Source organism: Zonotrichia leucophrys, chromosome 14, assembly GCF_028769735.1.
Source record: "Zonotrichia leucophrys gambelii isolate GWCS_2022_RI chromosome 14, RI_Zleu_2.0, whole genome shotgun sequence".
Lineage (NCBI taxonomy): Eukaryota > Metazoa > Chordata > Aves > Passeriformes > Passerellidae > Zonotrichia > Zonotrichia leucophrys.
Window position 1 is genome coordinate 3,226,087 of NC_088184.1, and position 21,544 is coordinate 3,247,630.

The 21,544-nt window shown below is 40.5% G+C and overlaps 1 protein-coding gene across 10 annotated transcripts in view; it reads left to right on the forward strand.

Moving 5' to 3' along the window:
- The window catches only part of KATNIP (katanin interacting protein), a 56,518-nt gene extending 36,166 nt beyond the window's left edge, over positions 1-20,352 (forward strand). For 7 of the 10 annotated variants that reach the window (XM_064725565.1, XM_064725572.1, XM_064725567.1 and 4 more), the window contains exons 17-28: positions 647-697; positions 780-843; positions 2,673-2,850; positions 5,138-5,303; positions 8,543-8,700; positions 9,014-9,078; positions 9,418-9,528; positions 11,290-11,429; positions 14,223-14,324; positions 14,966-15,126; positions 17,480-17,568; positions 18,908-20,352. In XM_064725565.1, the coding sequence (XP_064581635.1) occupies positions 647-697; positions 780-843; positions 2,673-2,850; positions 5,138-5,303; positions 8,543-8,700; positions 9,014-9,078; positions 9,418-9,528; positions 11,290-11,429; positions 14,223-14,324; positions 14,966-15,126; positions 17,480-17,568; positions 18,908-18,963 (1,341 nt within the window). In that variant the 3' untranslated portion in view covers positions 18,964-20,352. The remainder of the gene's footprint in view (positions 1-646; positions 698-779; positions 844-2,672; positions 2,851-5,137; positions 5,304-8,542; positions 8,701-9,013; positions 9,079-9,417; positions 9,529-11,289; positions 11,430-14,222; positions 14,325-14,965; positions 15,127-17,479; positions 17,569-18,907) is intronic. The other 3 variants (XM_064725573.1, XM_064725574.1, XM_064725575.1) reach the window with 1 other exon arrangement.
- Positions 20,353-21,544: the final 1,192 nt, after the last annotated feature.

Consider the following 21,544-nt stretch of genomic DNA (forward strand, 5'->3'; position numbering starts at 1 on the left):
GTTTATATAGAGCTACTTATAAAAATGCCAAGATTTCATTCTAATCTACTATTATTTATTTTGGAGCCAATACTGGTATCTGTGAAGTTAAGATTGTTTTCTCTGTTTTACATTTGTCCACAGAGAGCAGAATTTGCCATTTTATCCCACTTACTCAGTGAAGTGAATTCTATCTGCAATCCTTTGCCATTTTTGTCTTTACTACCCTGATTGCCCCAGTGTGATCAGCAAATTTTGTCATCTGTTTCTTCACTTTTCTGAACAGCATAGGCAATTTTTAATTAGCATTGCTAGAGCACAAGCACAAGCTTTTGGACAAGTTTGCTTGTTTGTTCTGCCTCTTAATTCCTGAGAAGAAATTGTGGTGGCACTCTCTGGTCTTGACTTCCTTCCAGACTCCTTGTGTCTGCAACAGATTTGCAACATATTGCAAATACAGCATATTATCACTTGCTGATGGCAGTCAGCAGGGAAATAAGTGTTATTTAAGGATTTCAGCCTCTTTCAGAGGAGGTAGCTCACCCTATGGAGTCTCCCTTGTCACATTTCTGTATGCACTAAGCTAAAACCCTGCCCTAATAGTCTGGGTTTTCTAAGAACCCACCTGATATTTTACATTTTGGGTCATGTTTTCCATTTTTTGCAGGACAGCCTGGGTGGGGAGGAAGAGGGGAGATTGATATGCAAAAAGAAACAGGTACAAATAGAACTTTTTTACAAATATAGACTTTATAAGCAGCCAGTGTAATACTGAACCTGTTCCTTGACTTTCTTTATAGGTTCAGGAGCCAGACCCTGTCTCTGAATGCACACCAAATGAAACAGGAATATTTACTGGGAAATGTAAGTTCTTACATTCACTTCTTGCTGTACCAGCCTTCCCCCAAACATGTTATCAAGGATGATCTGATTTGTCAGAGCTGTAGAGCACTTTGTGACAGATGCCAGGTCTAGAATAAAGAAGAGAATTGAATATTTAAGGCAGAAGCTTTGTTTGCTATGGCATTTACAACATTATATTGCAACAGTTGGCTTTTAATCTCAGAAAAACAACATTAGCCATTTGCCTAGTCCCTGAATGGGAGTTCTAATAGCTGTGTCCCTTACCCAGTAATTCTCTCCCAATCCTTTGTATTTGTGTAGACTGACTGAATTTTTTAGATTGGATTGACAATAGAAACCCTAGAGTAAAGCTAGATCAGAGTGTTATATCCCTGCTTAAGCACCTGATTTATTATCCTGTACCAAACCAGCTCTCTGTGGGCCTTTCAGCTGTTGCTATCCAGAGACTTTCTGGATAGCCCAAAAGCTTCAGGAGCTGTTCCTGGTCCTTTGACAAGAGTTTCCAGCAGGGTGTTAGGAAATATTTTTACCCTGAGAGGATTGAGAGGGGTTGGGATCTGCCAGCCTTGGGGACAGGAAAATCCCTTGGATGCTGGACTTGTGCTGAGCTTGGAGCTGGATTGGGCCCCTCCAGAGGTTCCTTTTCCCTGTGCCATCCTCAGACTGGAATCCTAAACTCTGGGGAATATTAAATCTGTGTGGATGGCTGCTTTGCACTGGAGAACAGGCTGGTTCTGCTCCTGCCTGAGCACTTTTATTCTCAGCCCTGGCCTGGGGACTGGTATCTGCTGTCAGTGTAGCCAGAGCTCCGGGTTTGTCAGCTGAAAGCTGTTTTATTTCTTTGTGTCCCTGCAAATGCTGATGAAATCTCACTCCCAAGTGAATCTCTGTGTGTATCAAGACTTGCTCTTGGTTTTTAGGGGTAACTGGGCTGGAGGGTTTAAGAGGTTTAATGTTTGTTTGTTTATAAGCATAAATTATGAGTACTGATGCTTCTTTAGACGTTACCCACCCTGATTATTTGTGGGCTTCTATGTCTGTGAAATGAAAGTATTTCTAATTTACAGGGATGGATTTTTATGGAACCTGATCAGATTGGAATTTTACTTGTTATATCTGTACATGCTATTTCTGTCTTTTCAGTAAGGCATAAAACAGGTGGAACAGGAGATTCACATTCAGTCATTTGTCCATCCAGCTTTTTTTTCCTGTTTATTTTCTGGAGATACAGCCTAATCAATATTTGTGCTTTTCACTGATGCTGTCCCATGAAAATTCTTCCATATGTCCAGTTCTGACGTGAAGAAAATAACTTAAAAACATTAGTAAACCACATTTTTCTTTGCTTTAACTAGGAGTAGGTGTTTTCTAAAAATATATGGATTTCTGAAAGGCTGGATTTAAATGAATCTATACAGTCATTTAGCTGGTGAAAGATGATGGATAGACTTCAGACTAATGGGTCTTCTCTGCATCTGCATAATCACAAAATCTGTCATGTAACTGCTTAAATGTGTCACTGCCTGGCTGGCAGGGTGCAGTCCCACTAATGAGGCACTTGGGAACGTGCTTGATCAGCAGTTGTGGAATTTCAAGTGAACAGGGTGTTGGTGGCACATTAAAGGGCTCTGACACAGATTAAATAAACTGCTGTTACATGGAGGTGGACAAACAGAGCAGGAAAAATCCAATTCCTGCATATAAAGTGATTTAATCTATACAAAATATCCATGCTGCTAATCACTGGAGTTTGCACTCGTGTTTACATTGGTTTATCACCACAAACCAGTACGTTTCCAGAGGCATTAAATTTTTATTTCTTTATGTAGGCCTGCAACTGAACTTCACCATGACCTGGGGAGACTCTCATTACCTGGGGCTGACAGGACTTGAAGTGATAGGAAAGGATGGTCAAGCATTAAAAATCAATGCAGAACAGATTTCTGCTTCACCCCAAGACTTAAATGATCTTCCAGAGTGCACAGGAGATTCCAGAACATTAGAAAAGTAAGTAACCAAAGACTTGGGATGCATTTTACATCACATTTTCTGAAGTGACACATTTCTGTAAACTTATGTTAACACATGTTAATGTGAACATGATTTTTATCCCATCACTGCTCATTCTTGGAATTCACAGGCTGTCCAGGAACAGCTTGTTGTAGAAACATGAATGAGATGTTTCCAAAAGATGGTGTTTGAGCTGGGAGATGGGAACATGCCTGCTTGGTTTTTCTGCCAAGGACTTTCCAGGAAGGAATGTGGGTGTTCTGTAGCATCTGTCTGTGCATATTGAGTGATATTTATGCAGGATTTCTGGATAATTTCAAGGAAAAATTGCACGTTTGCAAAGAGTGAGGATGTGTTGTGGAATTGCACAAATAGGTGCCAATCTTTTGGCCAATTCGCAGCACTTTTTTTTGGCAAATCTAATGAAGTTTTATTCATTGACAAGTGTATTTCCTCAGATTAACTTGTGCATCTAAATGGCAGCAGTATAGAAATGATAGGCTGTGGATCTGGAGAGGACTTGGCATTTTGGATGTTATTGAAGCTGCATCCTGTTGTTTCTGAGTCATCTCTCCATTTTAAAGGGTATTTTTGGTTGTAATCCTGTCTTGCTGGCATGTTTATGGCCTGTGACCAGGTTTTGAATTAGGACTTGTCTTTTCAAAGGTTCTGGAGTCTTCCTTAGAATGTTGTATTTATCTCCATGCACACTAACTCCATTTGTAATTTCTGCTAATCTGACTAATGCAGATATCAACCTGACTTGTGTGTGATTCCTTGTTCCTTCTGCTATCTTGTATGAAAATCTCCTCTGTAGACAGTTGAAATAAGAAATCTTCCCTGTGATGAGCAGATTCTGCTGGGGGAGTCTCTCCAGACCCCACCCTGATGGACTCAGATGCAAAGAATTCATTTCCCTTTTGTTGGTGCCTTCTCTCTGAATGCTCCTTTTGCAGCCTAGTGATATGTTGATCCTACAGAATTTCTGGCAAGCTTTCTGCCCCTGATGTATTTGAGGGATTTTATTTATTGTATCTTTTGCTTGCTAGCCTTCAGACTCTTTTTTTGGCCTGTGTGTACGCATTTAACCTTCCAGAGTTTATGAGTCTATCAATTTAGGGCTTTTTTCATCATGAATTTTGCTGAAAGATGGCCCACAATAACTTTGTTTATCCTGCTACTGAGCCAGGCTGGCTTTGAGTTTTCAAGTCCTCCTTCTTTCTAACATCTTTCTTAGTAAGTGGGTTATATTTTTAATTTTTATTTTATTTTTTTACATTCTTGATTGTTTTGCTGGAGAACTTTTTTGGGCACAAGAAATAGAGGCTCTTTTGGCTCTTTGGATATTGCTGCAAGCATGTTGAATTTGAGTACATTGCAGTGCTCTCAACTGTGGCATTTGGAATAAGTCCCATGTACTATTCAAGACCAAATCAAGAATTATCTCTTCTCTCATGGACTCCCTAATCAGTTCCTCTGTGAAAGAGTTATTATTCAAATCTTTTTCTTTAAGGAATTGCCAAGTCTGGCACTCATTCTTCCATTAAACTTTTAAATAAATAGTAAGTATAAACTTACTTTTTTGGCAGTGTACCAAAGTAATTACAGTGGAAAATTAATTCATATTCTCCTTTACTCCCATCTTCATATGGCACAGTTTGTGGTAGAAGAATATAATGTCAGAAAAAAGCAGATTTAACTTTATTTAGTCAGCCTGAAGCCTGTGCTGCCATGAAAAGACATTGTCCTGCTGGTTGGAAGCTTTGTAAAATAGCAGGGATGTGGCTAATTGTGTCCATGAGGGCTGAGAGCAGTCCCAGGTCCTGCTCAGGGTTATCCAGCTGCCATCCAGCTCCTCCTCGGATGCAGCAGATTGTGTTGGCATAGAAACACCCTGCAGGGTGCCAATCCACTGCTTTGGGTGTGGGAATTCAGGAATTCCACTGTGCCTGCCTCTGGGTTCTGCCTTCAGCCACTCTGCTGCAAAGGCAGTTGAGCTTTCCTTTGCCTGTCCTGTTCACACTGGGAAAACCTAAAGATTTTGCTGTTTTTCCAACTAAAGAAAATACTGGGGTTTTTTTTTTCTCCCTCCACTGCCTTTAGTTCAATACTTACATGCTATTTTTGATGCTTTCTGTGCTTTTAATTGCATGCACAAGGGCACGAGGAGCTCTGGAAGCTGGAAGTGGCCTCCAGAATAAAAGGAACCTTAGGAAAGTCCCTGCCTTTGATGAGAGAAGCCAGCTTTTCCCTTTGTGCAGCTAATGGACTTTTCTCTTTGTAGGTTAATAGATGGCACTAATATCACAGTGGAGGATGACCATATGTGGCTCATTCCCTTCTCTTTTGGAGAAGATCATCTGCTCACAATCCATTTTGATAAAACTGAAAGTATTGCAGGGCTTCGCTTTTGGAACTATAATAAATCTCCAGAGGATACCTACAGAGGGGTAAGTAAAAGAAAAGGAGCATTGCCAGCAAAAATATACAGCAGTGCATTGGAAAATTGGTACTGTGATGAATGAATATAGCTGCCTTAATGGAACGCCATAAATCTTTCTAGATTGTCTGAGGCTGAATTTTGTGGCAGGTATAATGCATTCCTGTCTCCACAAACAGCAGATAGTAAAAAAAAAAAGCAAGAAATGCTTTAAAGAACTCTTCACAGCTGATTTTTCTAAGAGACACATACAATAGCACATATTATTTTCAGGATATATGATTCTGAACTGGTATCCTCTCAATATCTTGTATTTGGACCTGCTGTATGATTCTGTATTTCCTGAAATGCTGGGAATGATATGAGGGGAACTTTTCCAAAGAAATTCTGTTTAGTTCAGGTTCAGAAGGCCACTCACTCAGTACTGCCTTTTCCAGGAAGAGTCTTTTGAAATATTAACATTTAATAAATGGAAAGTTGCCACCTTCAAGCAGTTTAGCTAAATTAATTTAGCTAAATCATTTTTAATTCCAAAATAATTTTTATAATTAATTTAGCTAAATAATTTTTAATTTTTTAATTTTAGCTAATTTAGCTGAATAATAATTTAGCTAAAATTAACATAAATCCTCTCTTATTTGCAAATTGCCTGATTTATATTTTTTTTCCATACTAAATCGTTGGCATTACCAATTGACACCTGATGGAGATAATTTTATACCTTTTCACTCTGAGTTTGGCTGTCCCTGCTTCCCCTGCTGTACTTTCACATGATAATTATGATAATGTAATGATAATTATAACAAACCAGAGGTTGCTGTTCGTTGCACAGAAAGTTTAGGAATCCACCTGTTCCCAGATTTTCCACCCCAAAAAGCAACTGTTGCATTCTCAATGTCCAAATTCAGGCAATAAATAAGAACAAAAATGTTGGCACAAATTAAACTGGAGATAGGACAAAAATGATCTTTATTAAATCCCAGCTGATGCAGAGATTTGAACAGAGGGCCCCTGATTTTGTGCTCCATCACATTTGACACATGGGAGGGTTCTGGAGCATTTTGAGCATTACCTAAACATACAAATGAGGGGTTTTAAGTGTCATTTATGTCCTGATTTCAGCTGGGATAGAGTTAATTTTCTTCCCAGGGGCTGTGTTTTGGATTTAGGGTGGTAATAATGTTAGTAACTTAGTGATATTGTAGTTGTTGCTGAGCAGTGCTTATTAAATCTCTAAAATCTAACACGGAATTTGGTCTCTGGAGGCCAAACCAAGAAAACAAAAAGAAGAAAGGTGTATTTTTAGCAATTTGCTTGGCTAGATAATAAAAAGAAGTGTCTGATACAGGTGTCTACCTGCATGAATACTGAAAGTCCCATGAGAGTTAGTGGATACAACTTAAAGGAGGAGCCCATACCTGCAGTCTTGGAGAAGGATAAAATAAATTATTTGGAAAACAAAAGATGCAAGGTCCACTGGGCCACAGGAGAGGAGGTTTTAGGCTGTAAACCCAGAGCATCCTGACATCTGTCTCTTGAAGTATTGCTGCTCCTTGTAGGAGCCAGTCCCTGGGTGTGAGATGGGATGATTTGTTAGGCAGCTGCAGGCTGGGGGATTCTATTCACAGCTTTAGTGTGAGAGGGTAATGGCAGTGACTGTCAGAATGAAGGCTTGGGTGCTATTTGCAGCTCTGTGAAAAATCACCTTGTGAGAGCTTTGTTATGCCATTTGTAAAATGCAATATGTGACGGCTGAGTGCCTCCTCAGATGATGAGAATTACTTAGAAATGAGGGCTGTAAAGGGCACATAAATATAAGCAGCTGTGGTGTAATAGGTAAGATTCCATCTCTGACTCTCACACTTCCCATTCACTGCGTGTTTCCGCTTAGGAAAGTGGATTTCAGTGGATTTCTCACTTCCTCTCCTTAGCCTGGCAGACTTATTCAGCTGGAAAACAGCATGCAGAAGAGTTTCTCATATGAAAAAGATGTTTCCTTTATTTGATCCCAAGTGTATTGAAGATGAAGCCAGAAATAGTTATTTCTCCACACTTGGTAGTCATACAAACATTCCCTCCTAATTAATCTTCATGGAAATTAACTGAGCCCCTCCTCCAGTCTAGCACAAACTGGTACTTGGTGAGAGACCCAGGGCAGTAAATGCTGCTTGTGATGAACATTAAGTTATATTTAACAAATTAAAGAGAAAGGTGCAGTGATTAATTGTTGGAGCCTGGTTGAATTGTTCTGCACCTGGGATTGTGCATACAGCTCCATATGGTGCTGCTGGGGAGGGTGAAGGGGCCAGGACTCCTGCACCACCTGAATAAATGTGCCTGAGTTATTCACTTTAATCTCCAGAGGTTGGATAAGGTGTGCTCTCTCTCTGAGGTGGCCACAGCTCAATTGTCTCTGTCTGGTACAGGCACCTTTTCTTTATTCATATGCCCTGAGGTTACACACAGCACTGCCTGGCAGAGGAGTTTGTGTGATCCTGGAGAAGTCCAAGTGCCACCTGCCACAAAGATAAATAGAACTGCTGAAACACAGGCTGCTGTGAATGCAACAGAATCACCAACATCTGCTCTGCAGAGAGCAGCAGGCTGTGGGATCTCTGGAAGGGTGCCCCAGCCAGGCTGGGCAGTCCCAGCTGCCTTAGCAGAGCATTCAGGGCCATGATGTCTCCTCAGATCCCCTGACTGAGAGCTTCCCATTCTCTTGATGTGTGTCAGTGTTGCTGCAGGCTCAGCAATCAGAGGATTTTTTAGGTTGGGAAAGAGCTGTAAGGTCAGCCTGTCAAACTGCAAACCTCACAGTGCCGAGGCCAGCACTGAGCCCTGTCCCCAGGTGCCTCATCTGCACCTCTGAAATCCTCCAGGGATGGCATCTCCACCCCTCCCCTGGGCAGCCTGTGCCAGTGCTTGAGCACTCTGGGAAGAAGGGAGGCTTCAGGTTGCTGAGATCTAGTGCCATGCAGTATTAAAGGATCTGTCAATACTTTTTTTAGTATTTTTCCCCCCAAATTCTCACCTCTGCCATCCCCATCAATGTCAGTGATGACATGGACACTATGGATTGCAGCTTTAGTTTGCCAAAGGAAGTGTAGTCCTCACTCTAGAGGCATGAAATAAATACAGCTAAGTGAAATTATTTCAGTCTCTGAAGTGAAGGGAATTGTTTGCAATTATTTTAATAGAAGTCATGTCATGGAATATCAGATAATCTGATGTTTTGCTCTTTTAAACCAGGCTAAGGTGGTCCATGTGGTGCTGGATGGGCACAGCATCTCCCCCCTGGAGGGCTTCCTCATCCGCAAGGGACCAGGCAACTGCCACTTTGACTTTGCTCAAGAAATTCTCTTTCTTGACTATCTCCAGCCCCAGGCAGCTCCTAAAGCACACAGGAGGTAAACCAGGATGTCTTTGTTGTCTGAACCACAGGATTTCTCCTCACTGTTGCACAATTCCCTGCTGGAGCTGCCTGTGTGAGGCTCCTGCATGAAAACATGGAGCACTTAGAGCAGAGCTTCACTTGGTTTTAACCCTGACCAAATTGCTCTGAGCTCTGAGTCTGGTCCAGCATCACAGCTGCAGGTGTTGGGGTGGTGTCTGTGGAGATTTAATTCTTTGGTTTTGTTCTCTTCTTTTCTGAATGAGCCAAGGGTACATAAAAACTGTTTTTCCTTGTTTTTTTGTTTTTGTTTTTTTTTTTTTTGGCAGGAATGCTTCAAGGACACTGGAACAAGCCAGTATGGACTATGAAGCACCATTAATGCCCTGTGGTTGTATCCTTCCTTGTCATCTGGAATATTTTAGAGTTACATACTGTGATTAGGAGTCCTGAGCTTTATAAATCCAACAATTTTGTGTGCTTTAAAGTATTAACCAGATACCAAGAATATGAGAAAGGCTTCCATAAATATGGCTTAAGAATAAATCAGTGAAATATCATATATGAGTATGTGGCCTGTTCTCAGATCCTCTGGTAGCTTTTTCTCCTGAACTGCAAATAAGAGTGTCTGACATTGTGGGCTGCACAACAATTTTTCAAACTGCAGATTAAATAGCCTGTTAGGACAAAGCTTCTGTACTGATATTTTCCTTAACAGCCTTTTGCTTTTTAGTTATTTTCCAGTTCCAGCTGCTGACGAGTTGGGGTGATCCCTACTACATTGGTTTGAATGGGCTGGAGCTGTTCAATGAGCACGGAGAGCAAATCTTATTGACTGAAAACAGTATCCTTTGCACACCAAGCACCCCTGGCCCTGCTGCTGCACTTTACTCCCTGCCAAATTGCCACAGGGATGAACTTGGCTTCTATTTCTCTGTGTTTTGGAGATGAACCTCTTTTCCATATGTTTTTATGGATTCTGTGTATTTCCAGAATGTTTTTTCTCTCAGTGGGATGCACCAACAAAGCAGGACAAAGTTAGAGAAGGGAAGATATAAGAAGGGTGTGGTATTTTCTGCTTTTGATATTTCTTCTGTGGTGGGGGAAGGACCAGAAAGTTTGCTGAGCTATAAATTCATAAGAAAAGACTAAGTTCAGTGCTTTTAAAAAAATTTTTAATGGAATCTTTCATTGTGTCTCAAGAAAGAAATTTTTCATAACTCTTGTTCTGGAGATCTAGGCTGTTATAGATACCCAATGCAGGGATGAAGATCAGGGCTGAGAGTTTGAATTTGATTCAGAGTTCCCTGGATATCCAACAGAGGGAATGAGGGGTGTGTTGGGATGATTGATGTTCTTTAGGATTGCACTTTGTGCTCTGTACCAGCTAAAGTCTTCTAAGAGCTGAAAGCTTCATACCCCACATACAGCTAACATAGTTCAGGTACATGGAAGGAACATTTATTAGCCTCCTGGAAAGAATAAATAGCACAAATGCTGCAGGAATTGTTTGTCTCTAAGGATCCTCACTGCCTAATAAATAGGGAATTCCATGAAATAAAGGCTTTTCCCCAAGTGCTATTTTGATCTTTATCTTGTATGATACGCCCTGAACTCGAGACATTTATAATGGACAAGAAACATTTTAAAATTGAGAAATGGTAACAAATTGTCTTTAAGAACCAGGGATCTTTAACTGACCTGGTTCAGCTCTGCAGTGCAGAACAGAGGCAGGTAAAGAACCCTCAGCTGCTTTTGAATGATCAGCTCTCCTGCCTGTGCAGTTGTGTAGGGATGTATTAGGATCCTAAAAGAGCATATTTATCTTAGTGCAATGTTTAATGTGATAATTCACAACTGAATCAAGCTTTTCTTAAACACTTGAGGCATTGCTGTGTCATTCCTTCAATTCTTTATGAATACTTACAGACTTTTACAAAGCAGGACAGGGGGAAATTAATGACCCTCAAACTGGATTGCTCAGGATTCATAATTCTGAAGCCAGTGCCATCCATCCATATTTTTTTCCACGTCTTTAACATTCATATATGTTTTTAATGTAAATGTTCTCTTACAGAGAAAATCTGGTTGCCTGTTCAATGGGGGTTTAATCTTTCCCTCTCAAAGAAATGAAAAAAGATTTTATTACAGTTACTGATTTTTACCACAGACCTTGAGAAACTCAAGCAAAACCTAGTCTGACTGATGACTGCCTCCTGCATAGACACTCTTCTTCAGATAGGTTTTATATGAGGAATTTGCACAAGTTTATGATAAAAATATGGGACTTTGTCACCAAAAAGCTGGGAAGTGCCTCTTCCTGCTAATGGAGGTTTATTGATGAACTCATAAGTACATATTTGAGAATAAATTAAATGCAGCTAGTTACTTGATTCCTATTTTTAAAAGAAATTGGAATGCCAGAATATCTAAGGGTTGTCCTGCTTTCAAATATGTGCCCCAAGTTCTTCAGCTGTGCAGTCCTGGGAGTTCTGCTGTAGTGATGAAAACTCATTCAAAGAGTTGGGAACAGCACAGACTTTTAAATCTGGTGTTTCTAAAATATCCATTTTTAGGTTATTTATGCTTAAAAGTTTTTTTTCAGATATTGCTGCTTTTCCAGATAGTGTCAACATTTTAGATGATGTATCTGGAGACATCCGGACTCCAGACAAGCTGATTGACAGAGTGAATGACACCACTGATGGCAGGCACATGTGGCTGGCACCAGTTCTTCCTGGTTTGGTACATTTTCCCTTTCCATTCTGTTCTAGTCATGTGTGGGGATGGAACTGGAAGCATGGAAGAAAAAGGAAGCATATAGAATTCAGAGCTAAATTTGATTTTAGTAACAGATGCTAAATCATGCTTTTTAGAAGTTGTTTTTATTGCAGCCTCTCTGCACAGCACAGGCAGCAGCAATGGAGGTTCCCAGGTTTGTCATTTCCTCTCTCCATGGGGCAACAGCAGAAGATTTTCCAGAGATGGGTTTTGGGTCACTGTGACAAAGATACTGATGAAGAAGTTCTGTGCAATAAACACCTTTCTGGTGCTTTTCAGCTCATTTTTACAAAATACAATGAATGTTGTTCCAGCAGTGAGAAATTCTTTTTTAATCTCATTATCTATGTTGAATTCAAATTTGTAGATTAGGGATGGCAGACTTAGTGTTTCATGTCCTAAGGCCACAGATGATTCAGCCTTTTAGAAGTCTCAGGTTTAATAGCTGGGATATCAAAAATCTAAACAGGAAAAATAGATAAACTTAGATGATTTCTGACCTTGTTTTGGGAAAGGAAATTTTTTAGGGGCCTGTAATGGACATAATTAAGGTAGTTTTATTTCTTATAACAAAATGGATTTAGAAAGAAATCAAAGTAAACATGACATGTGGTAAGTTATCACTTACTGTGTTGGTGAACTCCTCACTCCAGATGTTGCAGTTATTAATTAAATATTAAAAATAAGGAATTGTTAATTTATATCATGATGTGTTGTAATGAAGGGCTATAATTAAGGTAAAGCTTTTAAGTATACTTGGGAATAGTGAGTGCTTGCATTTCCTAGGGAAGTGGAAGGTCTGTGTGAGGCTGGAGGCTCCTGCTGTGCACATCCCAGATCTTGAATCCTGGCAATTTGATGGGATGCTCAGATGTCTCTTATAACAGGATGACTGATTGATTTGACAACCATCTGAGTGTGCTCATGTCCTTACAAAAGACATGCTTGCAGAGGCTCTTTCACTTGGGAAAAAGGAAAATAACAAGCTCTGGAATTCTCTCTCTTTGTGTTGTTCTGCCTGACACCAAAGTACTGCAGAAGAGCACAAAATACCAGTATTAAAGGGTAAATTGATAATGTGTGAAATGCAGGAGGCAGAAGCCATTTAATGGTGTTTTCTGTCCTTGAACTGTAGCAAATTACACCTCTGTAAGATCCACAGAGTACTTTTCCCTCCTCCCTCTCCCTGGGATGGTTTTTGAGCTGGAAGGTGCTGGATGGAGCAATCAGCTATTGATGCTCAGCCTCTGGAGCTGGGCTGAACCAGAGCTATGATTGCTCCCATCCTCAGTGCAGGCTGCCTGGAAAGCTGCTTTAACTCTTTGATGTGTTAGAAGCTTCAAAAGCTTGAGGGAATTGGTATTATAGCCTTTCTTTTCCTTCCTAAGTGGCTTTTCCTTTTTAATTCTGAAAGTGGTTTCCTGTTTTTCACATTCATTACTTACATAAGCAGAATTTGAATTGTTTGTTCTCCTGTAACTGATTGTCATTTTTATTCTTTTGTTTGAATGGATTTTTAATCAAATATATCATTTGCTGTGGGATTAACAGTTGTTGTTGGAGACAATGCTCCAGTTGTCTCATGGAAAATCACAGATGCAAACATTTCTATTGATCCAATCTACCTTTCTTTCTTCAGTAAAAAAAACCCCAAAAAACCCAGCATAATGATTTAATATAACCTACAGTATCTTCTCTAGTACATCAAAGGATTAAAACTTCAGAGGATGCTAAAGATGAAGCTTAAGATATGTTGATCTGAAGTTGATATAGTGGCTCATAAAAGGAAAAGCATGGAATTAACTGTAACAGGCAAGATTGGTTTCCTGCCTGCCTAATCTTTGGTCTTAACATCTTGACATTAACGTCACTGAAAGGCAGATGAATAATACCTCCAGCAGTAATTGTTTAGCAAGCATCTGGAGGATTGTCTCTAAATTCCTGGTAGTATAACTCACACAAAAAAATGCAAAATTTCTGCAATAGCTTGCAGGGCATACAGGGGAGATTTTAGTCTTGCAAATAGAAAAGTGGATTTCATTCATATTTGGTAGAAAGGGAATGGAATGGAATGGAATGGAATGGGATGGAATAAAATCATGGATTCATAGAGTGGTTTGGGTTGGAAGGGAACTTAAAAATCATTCAGTTCCAAGCCCCTGCCACAGACAGGGACACCTTCCACCATCCCAAGTGCTCCAAGCCCCATCCAGCCTGGCCTTGGACACTTTGAGGGACCCAGGAGCAGCCACAGCTGCTCTGGGCACCCTGTGCCAGGGTCTCCCCACCCTCCCAGGGAACAATTCCCTCCCAGTGTCCCATCCATCCCTGCCCTCTGGCAGTGGGAAGCCATTCCCCTTGTCCTGGACCTCCATCCCTTGGAATTTGTCTCTCCATGCAGAATGGAACAGAACAGAAGAGGCACCAGCTTGTCTTACCCCTAAGGCCATGTCTGCATTTGGTTTGTGAAATACTCATTGAAAGTGTCTCCCTCCCCTTCCTCCAATTTCCAGGCAGTCCTGGATGACAAGAATGCTCCAGATCTCATCTTCTGTGCTTTTGAGAGCAGCTGTGGGGTACAGCCAACATCTGGGAATTATCAGCAGGGATGATAGCTGAACTTCCATCCTCAGCATCAGTTATCTCTCCTCCAGCTATATTTCTTTAAAAATGAACCTCTTTTGATGTAACATGCATGAGAATTCAATTGCTTTGGGGACTTTGTGCTGTTAAATATAAATTAATTCTCTTTTGCAGGTGAATAGGGTATATGTCATTTTTGATGTACCTACCACTGTGTCAATGATCAAGTTATGGAATTATGCCAAGACACCTCAGAGAGGTGTGAAGGAGTTTGGTGTAAGTAATTTTCCTGTGCATTTTGTATGTCCTGGTGAGTCAGCTGCCTCCATTCTGAATGTGTTCTCACAGTTTGTTGAAGTGTGATTCCATGTAATCTCAAAGGATGGGATTCATCTCATTTAACTCTGCATTTAATATTAAAATGACTAATCTATGCCAGTCATCTGTCCTCCCTTTTTTTGTCCAGGGAAGGAAAACTTTATGTGATTTTTCTCTTAGATAATTGTCTTAAGACAGGATAACACTTGCCTTTTTCCACTGACTGTAGAGTAGGCCTGGAAGAGTAGTTTGAACTACAAACCCAAGTTTTAGACAGCTGAAGTGAGGTGAGATTCATTAATTCCCAGATTTAAGAGTGATTCACTCCAATGAATAGAATGGCAATTATGTAAAACACGAAATACATTTTTAATTACCTACTTGAAAGCTGCATTAAAAAACATCAGTGACAAGATAAAAAACTTAGAGAGGAAAAAAAACCCACCAAACTCCAGCAGCAAATAGAGAGAAATGGAAGTTTTAAGGGACAAAAGCTAAATTAATGAAAGAAATAGGGCAAAATGCTTTTTAGAGACAACTGCTGAAAGCAAGGCCTGATTTCTTGATGGATTTTTGGTTTATTTCTTCAATGTTTGTAGCTTCTGGTGGATGATCTGCTGGTGTACAATGGGATTCTGGACATGGTGAGCCATGTGGTGTCAGGCATCCTCCCCACGTGTGACCCTGTGGTGCCCTACCACACCATCCTGTTCACGGATGATGAGAGGATTTGCCACCAGGAGAGGAGAACTGTGATCAGGTATGGCACTGGGTCTGGCTTGGGACAAAGAATTTTGCCTTTAAAAACTGGTTTGATGTGACTGATGTCAGCAGTGTGTGTATTGCTGAGGAAAATCCCCTCCAGAGCATCCCTGGCCTCACTTAAGGAGGAATAAGATTTTTAGATATGAGGACCAAATTACCAGCTTTGTTTGCAAGCATCTTTTAGCACTTCCTGGTGTTCATGATTTATATTTACATCTGTTTTCATGAAAGCCTGTAAACACAAAATTAAAAAGTTGGGCTTCCTTAGAGAAGGATTAATAAATCCCAATGTTATTACATTAGAGGGAGAAAAAATAGAAAGTTCATGAAAAAACCAAGCATCAAAATTAAAGAAAATAAACTCCTCTGATTTGACACAAATGCTAATTAAGAAGCCAGAATTCTACTATTTTATAAACAGTCTAAAATAATGAACTTCTAAAATGAGAAATAAATTGCATTTGGCGGAATGATGATTTAAAACCACTAAGTTGGCAATCTCATGGAGAATGTGATGAAATACAGTGAAAAATGCACTTACATTTAGAAGGTCAGGATTGGTAGGATCTAAAAAACAGTCCCTGGCAAGGAAAGTAAAGATTTGAAAGAATAATTTATTTTAAATGGGATTGAAAAGTGAAAAAATGAAAGCTTATAGAAATGAACACTTTCTTACATGTTGGACAGCTGACAAATAGAGTGTTTTGCACATGCATCACTTGGAAAAAAAGGCAAGTTTTGCATTTATAAATGGTGTGTGATCCCCCAGAAGGATATTCAAACATTTAGAAATAAGCAGAAGGAACATGAGATGCTCTGAATAAAGACAGAAGTTCACATTTGCCTGCAGGGTTTGTTTTCTTGTGTTTCCCTGAAGCATTGGCTGTTGGCCACTGCTCCTGCCAGAGGTTAAATAAATGATTATTGTTTGGATGTGTTGTGTTGGACCTGTGTTTTGTAAGAGTTGCTGTGTTGTCATGGTAAAACTTGGAGGTGAATAATTTCTCAAAGTGAAAAAGTCACTGAAATGAAAATGCCTTGAGGAAATGAAAGTTTTGAAAAAATTTTCAGTGGGACAGAAAAAGCAGGAGGATGGGAAACAGACCTTTACTTTCCTCAGCTTCAGATCCTTCTATGAGTAAATTTTTTTACTGAAACCAGGGAATCACAGATCTTTTTTACATAACTTCCTTTGCACATATTTATAAGACACATGTCCTTTGATCTACTTTAAAGAGGAGTTTTTGGGGTCACAGACACTGCATGGTCTCTTTTCCAGCTGAGCCTCTTCTCCTCCAGACTCCTGGGCAGGAATTTTCTTGCTCTTTCTTCCCAGCCTGGTCTGCAATCATATTTTCTCTTTTTTTTCATCTCCCACCCTGCTAAAATACAGGGTACTCCAGCAGCAATGGAAGACATGCTGGATAATATCCCTTCATTTTCAAAATGCTCTGGAGCTTTTGGATACTGTTTGTGATGTTGGCCTGTTCTCTTTCACATGGCACTGTTCAGGATTTTATGAACCTGAACTTGAGTCTGATATCATCATCAATAGTTTAAGTTTTGGTTTGCTTCAGTATTGGCTCTTCTGCTTCACTCTGACAGTTTGAGGGACATTAAGTTTTTCTTCAGAAATAGAAACCCATTTTGTGCAGTATTTGGAGAGAAAATAAAAAATACACTTCCTTTATTGCAGAGGCACAAATGGTTTTTTTTTTGGTCTACGTGAAAAGGAGATTTGATTAGTGATGTTTTCCTTACCTTTCAATTCAGCTCATGTTTTTTCCTGTAATTTGTTTATTTTAATTTACCTTTGAAGTTATTACTTTTTTCCCCAAAAAGAAATGGTTAAAATTTTGCAAGCAAAAAAAGCCTGCAAGCTTTTAAAAAAGCCTGCAAGCAAAACTTGTCACAGTAAATGAATTTTGTTTAGTTCAGAAAAGTTTCAAATACTGCTCTTTCAGAATTAGAAAGCAGTGTGGAAGCTCCATATGAGGATTTTTATACCCCCTTTGTGCTCTGATTTAAAATCTCACTTTGCTTTGTGGTTCAAGCTGTGTAGGCAGGCTGGAAAATTGTAGAGTGAATATGATATTTATATTTGAATGTGTGCCTGAATGAATGCCACTAATTAAAACTGGCAGGAAATCCTTCAGGTGGATGAGGACAGGATAATTCCTGTGTGGGTAATCCTGTGTGCTGTGGCTGTGCTGTGGAGCTGTTGAGCTTGCAGGACTCCAAACATCCCTTCTTTGGTATCCTTGTCCATAATTTTTATTCATAATAACTCTCATAATTTTGCCCAATGTTGATGATTTTGGCCCTTGTGCTGATTTCAATCTTTTCAGCAATCATGTGGGGGATCAGGATGTACGAATGATGAATGAAAATGAGATTGTCACCAGCAGCAAAAAGAAACAAGTTGTGGCTGATCCGGGTGAGTTCTGCCTTCCACATTTTTCTTCTGCTCAATTCCTGCAGACACAGTGTGGATAATGAGCATTGTTACAGCCCTAAACTGGGAAAAGTGGGAAGTCTTAATGTATATTTAGCTCTGCTTTTTCTGTCATAAAAAGACAAACTGCAAATTTCATCATCTGGTGGGTTCCTACTCTGTATCTAAATCTGAAAGGGGATGATGTGGTTGTGGCTCACAGCACCACAACTGCAGAAATCCTCAGCAAGGAAACTGGCTGAAGATAAATTGAAAATGGCTGTTAATTGTGCAGGCTCATTGATAGCTTTTGGAATAAAAAGCTCTTTGCATCCCCACTGGCCTTTTAAGCAGCTTCAGAGATGGTTCAGATGTGTCTGAGAATCTGCTTGTGGCTCTTGAGCAGACCCAGACTCACAGTGAGTGTAACAAGGGGGGAACCCTGTTGACTCTGTTCCTCCCACTGTCTTTCTAGTTGGTCTTTTTGCTTACCAAGTGATAATTAAAAAGACAACCTCTCTTTTTTTCCCAAGGAGAAAGACTAGATTGTATTTATAGTCTGAAGAGTACCAGTCATTCATTGTAAATTACTCAGAATAGCTCCCTAAATACATCTCAAATTCTCAGCCAAGCTGGTATATTCATGATTGGTTTTCTCTCCTGAGCATGACACTTTCTCCAATTAGTTCTCTAGAAAGTGTTACAGATATTATTTGATGGCTTTTAATAACAGTTCTGTAGGAGAAGGATTTGAAATGCCATTGCCTGTGAAAAAATAGCTTGAAAGTTATTATATTTAACAATACTTGTCAAAAGTATCCTGGACATCTCTGTCCTCACTGAAATGGCATCCTGGCTTCCAGAGCAGACCTGTCCAGTGAAGAACAGCTGTCATTGCCGTGGCCATCACAGCTTTGTCAGCTCTGAGGACACAGAGCCTCTGAAGTCACCAGCTGAGGGTGCCTGTTGCCCTCTGCCCCATGTCCCCTCTGCAGTCCTGGCTGGTATCAGCCACAGAGGGTGTTGATAACACATTTATGGAATGATTTGGGTTGGAGGAGATCTCAGGGGGCTCCCTTCCTGAGGGAGGGTCCAGCCTCCTACTCAGGATAGTACCAACCCTGAATTCAGAGCAGCTTGCACAGGAAAGGAATTCCATGGGGCTGTGGAAGAGCTGGCAGCACTCAGTGTCACAAACATCACTGAGAAGGGGAGCTCTGCTTCATTCTGGGGTGGAAAGAGAAATGGGCATTTTTGTTCCTCATTTTACTCCATGTTATTTTACTCCATGTCATTTTGCTTCACTGTTAGTCCTAAAGCTGCCCTTCATCTTCCTCAACAGCTCTGCGCCCCAAAACCTGCATCAACGAGAAAGGACAGCAGAGGAGGAAAAGATAACAAGGAAAGTCCTGGATGCATCCAGCCCTAAGAACTGCACTCCAGCTCTCCAAAATCTGCATATCCAAATGGAAGATTTTCTATGTCTGCTGCTGCTGAACCACCTCCTCTTGTGAGAGGCAGTTTTATTTGCTACAGGAATTTTTTTCAGAATGAAATCTGAAGCATGAATTCAGTTTCCTGGGGTTTTTTTTTTGGTCATGATCTGTCTGAATTTTCCCCTTATCTCTTAATTGAAAATCCAGGGAAGAAGGAACATAAAGGAGAGAGTGAGAACCTTTCTGCTGACAACTGTTCTGCCAAGCACTGAGAACTTGGGTTAAGCAGGATTGCCCACAGGTTTTTTAGATTATTTCTAAAGCTTTTATTCCTAAATCCTAGCTGGATGATCATGAAGATCCTCACTGGAAGGAGGTGTTGCTTTATTTCTGATGCCTGTAAATAGTTCTCCGGGAAATGCACTTATTAGAGGAAATACTCTTTAGCTGTCTGTCTCTGGGCATGTTTTGGTGCCAGGGCTGTCTGCAGGAGCTGCCACTGTTTCTGACACCTAGACAGGTTCCACTGGGCTTGCAGAAATGTGATGGATGCTTTTAGGAAGTAGAGATCAGGAAGTGGCTTTATCAAGGTTTAATAAGTGCATTTCAGCTGTCACCTTTTCATGTTTTGCAGTGAAATAATTATTTCTTTCATCATTTCACTACCATGGAAAAATCAAGTGAGGTGTTTTGCCTGGAGTGCCATTGACAGGCGCTCTGCACATCCTTCAGAGTTCTCCTGCTACAGAGCAATGTTTTTTCCTCCTATTTTGCCTGAGTTTTTATGAACAAGGAGGCCATGCCTCTGTGCTGCACTAACCAGATGTTGCCAGCAACAGATCATCACTTCTGAGAAATGGTAAATGCCTTTTAATTAGCTGAAGGTAAGGAGAGAAGTGCATTTTTAAACAAAAATACCCTGCACATCTAGTCATTCAAATAAAAACTCTGACCAAGTAAAAATGCTGCAGGATTTGCTATGCAAATGTACTGTTCCCTGAAAACTTGGTGTTTGTGACAACCTGTAAATCTCTTCCATGGATTCTCATTTAGAACTTGCTCATTGCTGTGGTTCTGTGATTGTTTCCAGAGAGAGCTGAATGCTGAAGTCAGGATGTGCTTTTACACATAAACCAGAGATAGTGGTGCAGCTCAGTTTGGAATCAAACTGTGCTGCTTCCCTTTCTGCCCTGCCACGAGTGTAATATCTTGTATATTTGCTTATTAAAACTTCACTGCTGTTGCCTGAGCTGAAAGGACACAAGATACCAATGCATTTCCCAGGTTTCTATGTACTGATGGAGCAAAAGAATTTATTTTGTACTAAATACAAACTACTTAACTTTTAAATGTAAAATAGTGTGTGTGAGTACATTGTACTTTGTTTAAGGGCTCTTCCCAAGCTGCACTGACTAAAGAACCCCCTTGTTCTGAGAACTCTCCCCTCATTTGTTTCTGGTGTAATTCTACCAAAAACCAAGTGCTAATTTTTGCCCCAAACCATATAAGAGGCAACTCCAAATGAAAAAGAGGAGGAGCTGAGAGGAGGGGTACTGGAAGGGCTCAGAGCAGATATAAATGTCTGTGTTTGGAAGGGGAGAGGTTGTAGCAAGGTTTTCAAGGCTTAAGGCACAATCTCAGATTTGTCATGTAGGCAATCTCTGGATGGGATGGGGCCTGTCACATTGTTTGTTCTTCTGAGAAAATTGCATTGGATGTGCAGAGAAATGAATCCTGCTGTTTCCTGGCACTGAACAGCATCTCTCTTATTGATCTGAAAAGGCAAGAGGGGGAGAGGATTTCCTGTGCTCACCTGTCTTCTCTGGGTCTGTCTGGAGCAGCTCAAATCCTCCATGGTGGGCTAATGATTTTTCAACCCTAATGCTCCAGTTTTGGAAATTATTGCAAACTATTTAATCAAGCTCAGATAGGTCACAGTTCTCTCTATATTTCCCTGCCACCAAGTCTTCCTCACCTCAGCTCGTGACTGCAGCCAATTTTCAACTCCTTTTGCCCCTGGAAATCTGTACCCAGTGCAGCTGGTCTGGCATCTGCCACAGAGTGCAGTGGCTTCAACATTTCCATCCCCTCCCAGCTCCCTTGGACCCATTCAGATTCCCCACAGCTGCCACATTGTGTGGAAAGAGCATGATAGTCTTGAAAATCTTTTAAAAGATTGTCAGGTTGTGGAACATCCTCCCCTGCAGTGTCTGTGTGTGAAAGAAGGGTTTGCCAGGCTGCTGTCTGGGATGACAGAAACCACCAAGGCACAGCCTCATGGACTCCCTGGTTCCAGTCAGTCATTCCAGAGAGCAGCAGAATGTTTAGAAAATACTTCATTCATCTCTGTGGGGTAGGAGCTGTCAGTGTTTGCCCTCCTAATTGGAGCTGAGATGTAATGACCCTTTATAGAACCAAAGATAATTAAGAGTCCTAGTCAGCCCTATACACTCAAACATAGACACTTGACTCATTTCTTCAGTGAATCAGGGTTAAAAAAAGGCTTTATTCAATTTTTCACCTTTTTTTTAAACTAACTCCTC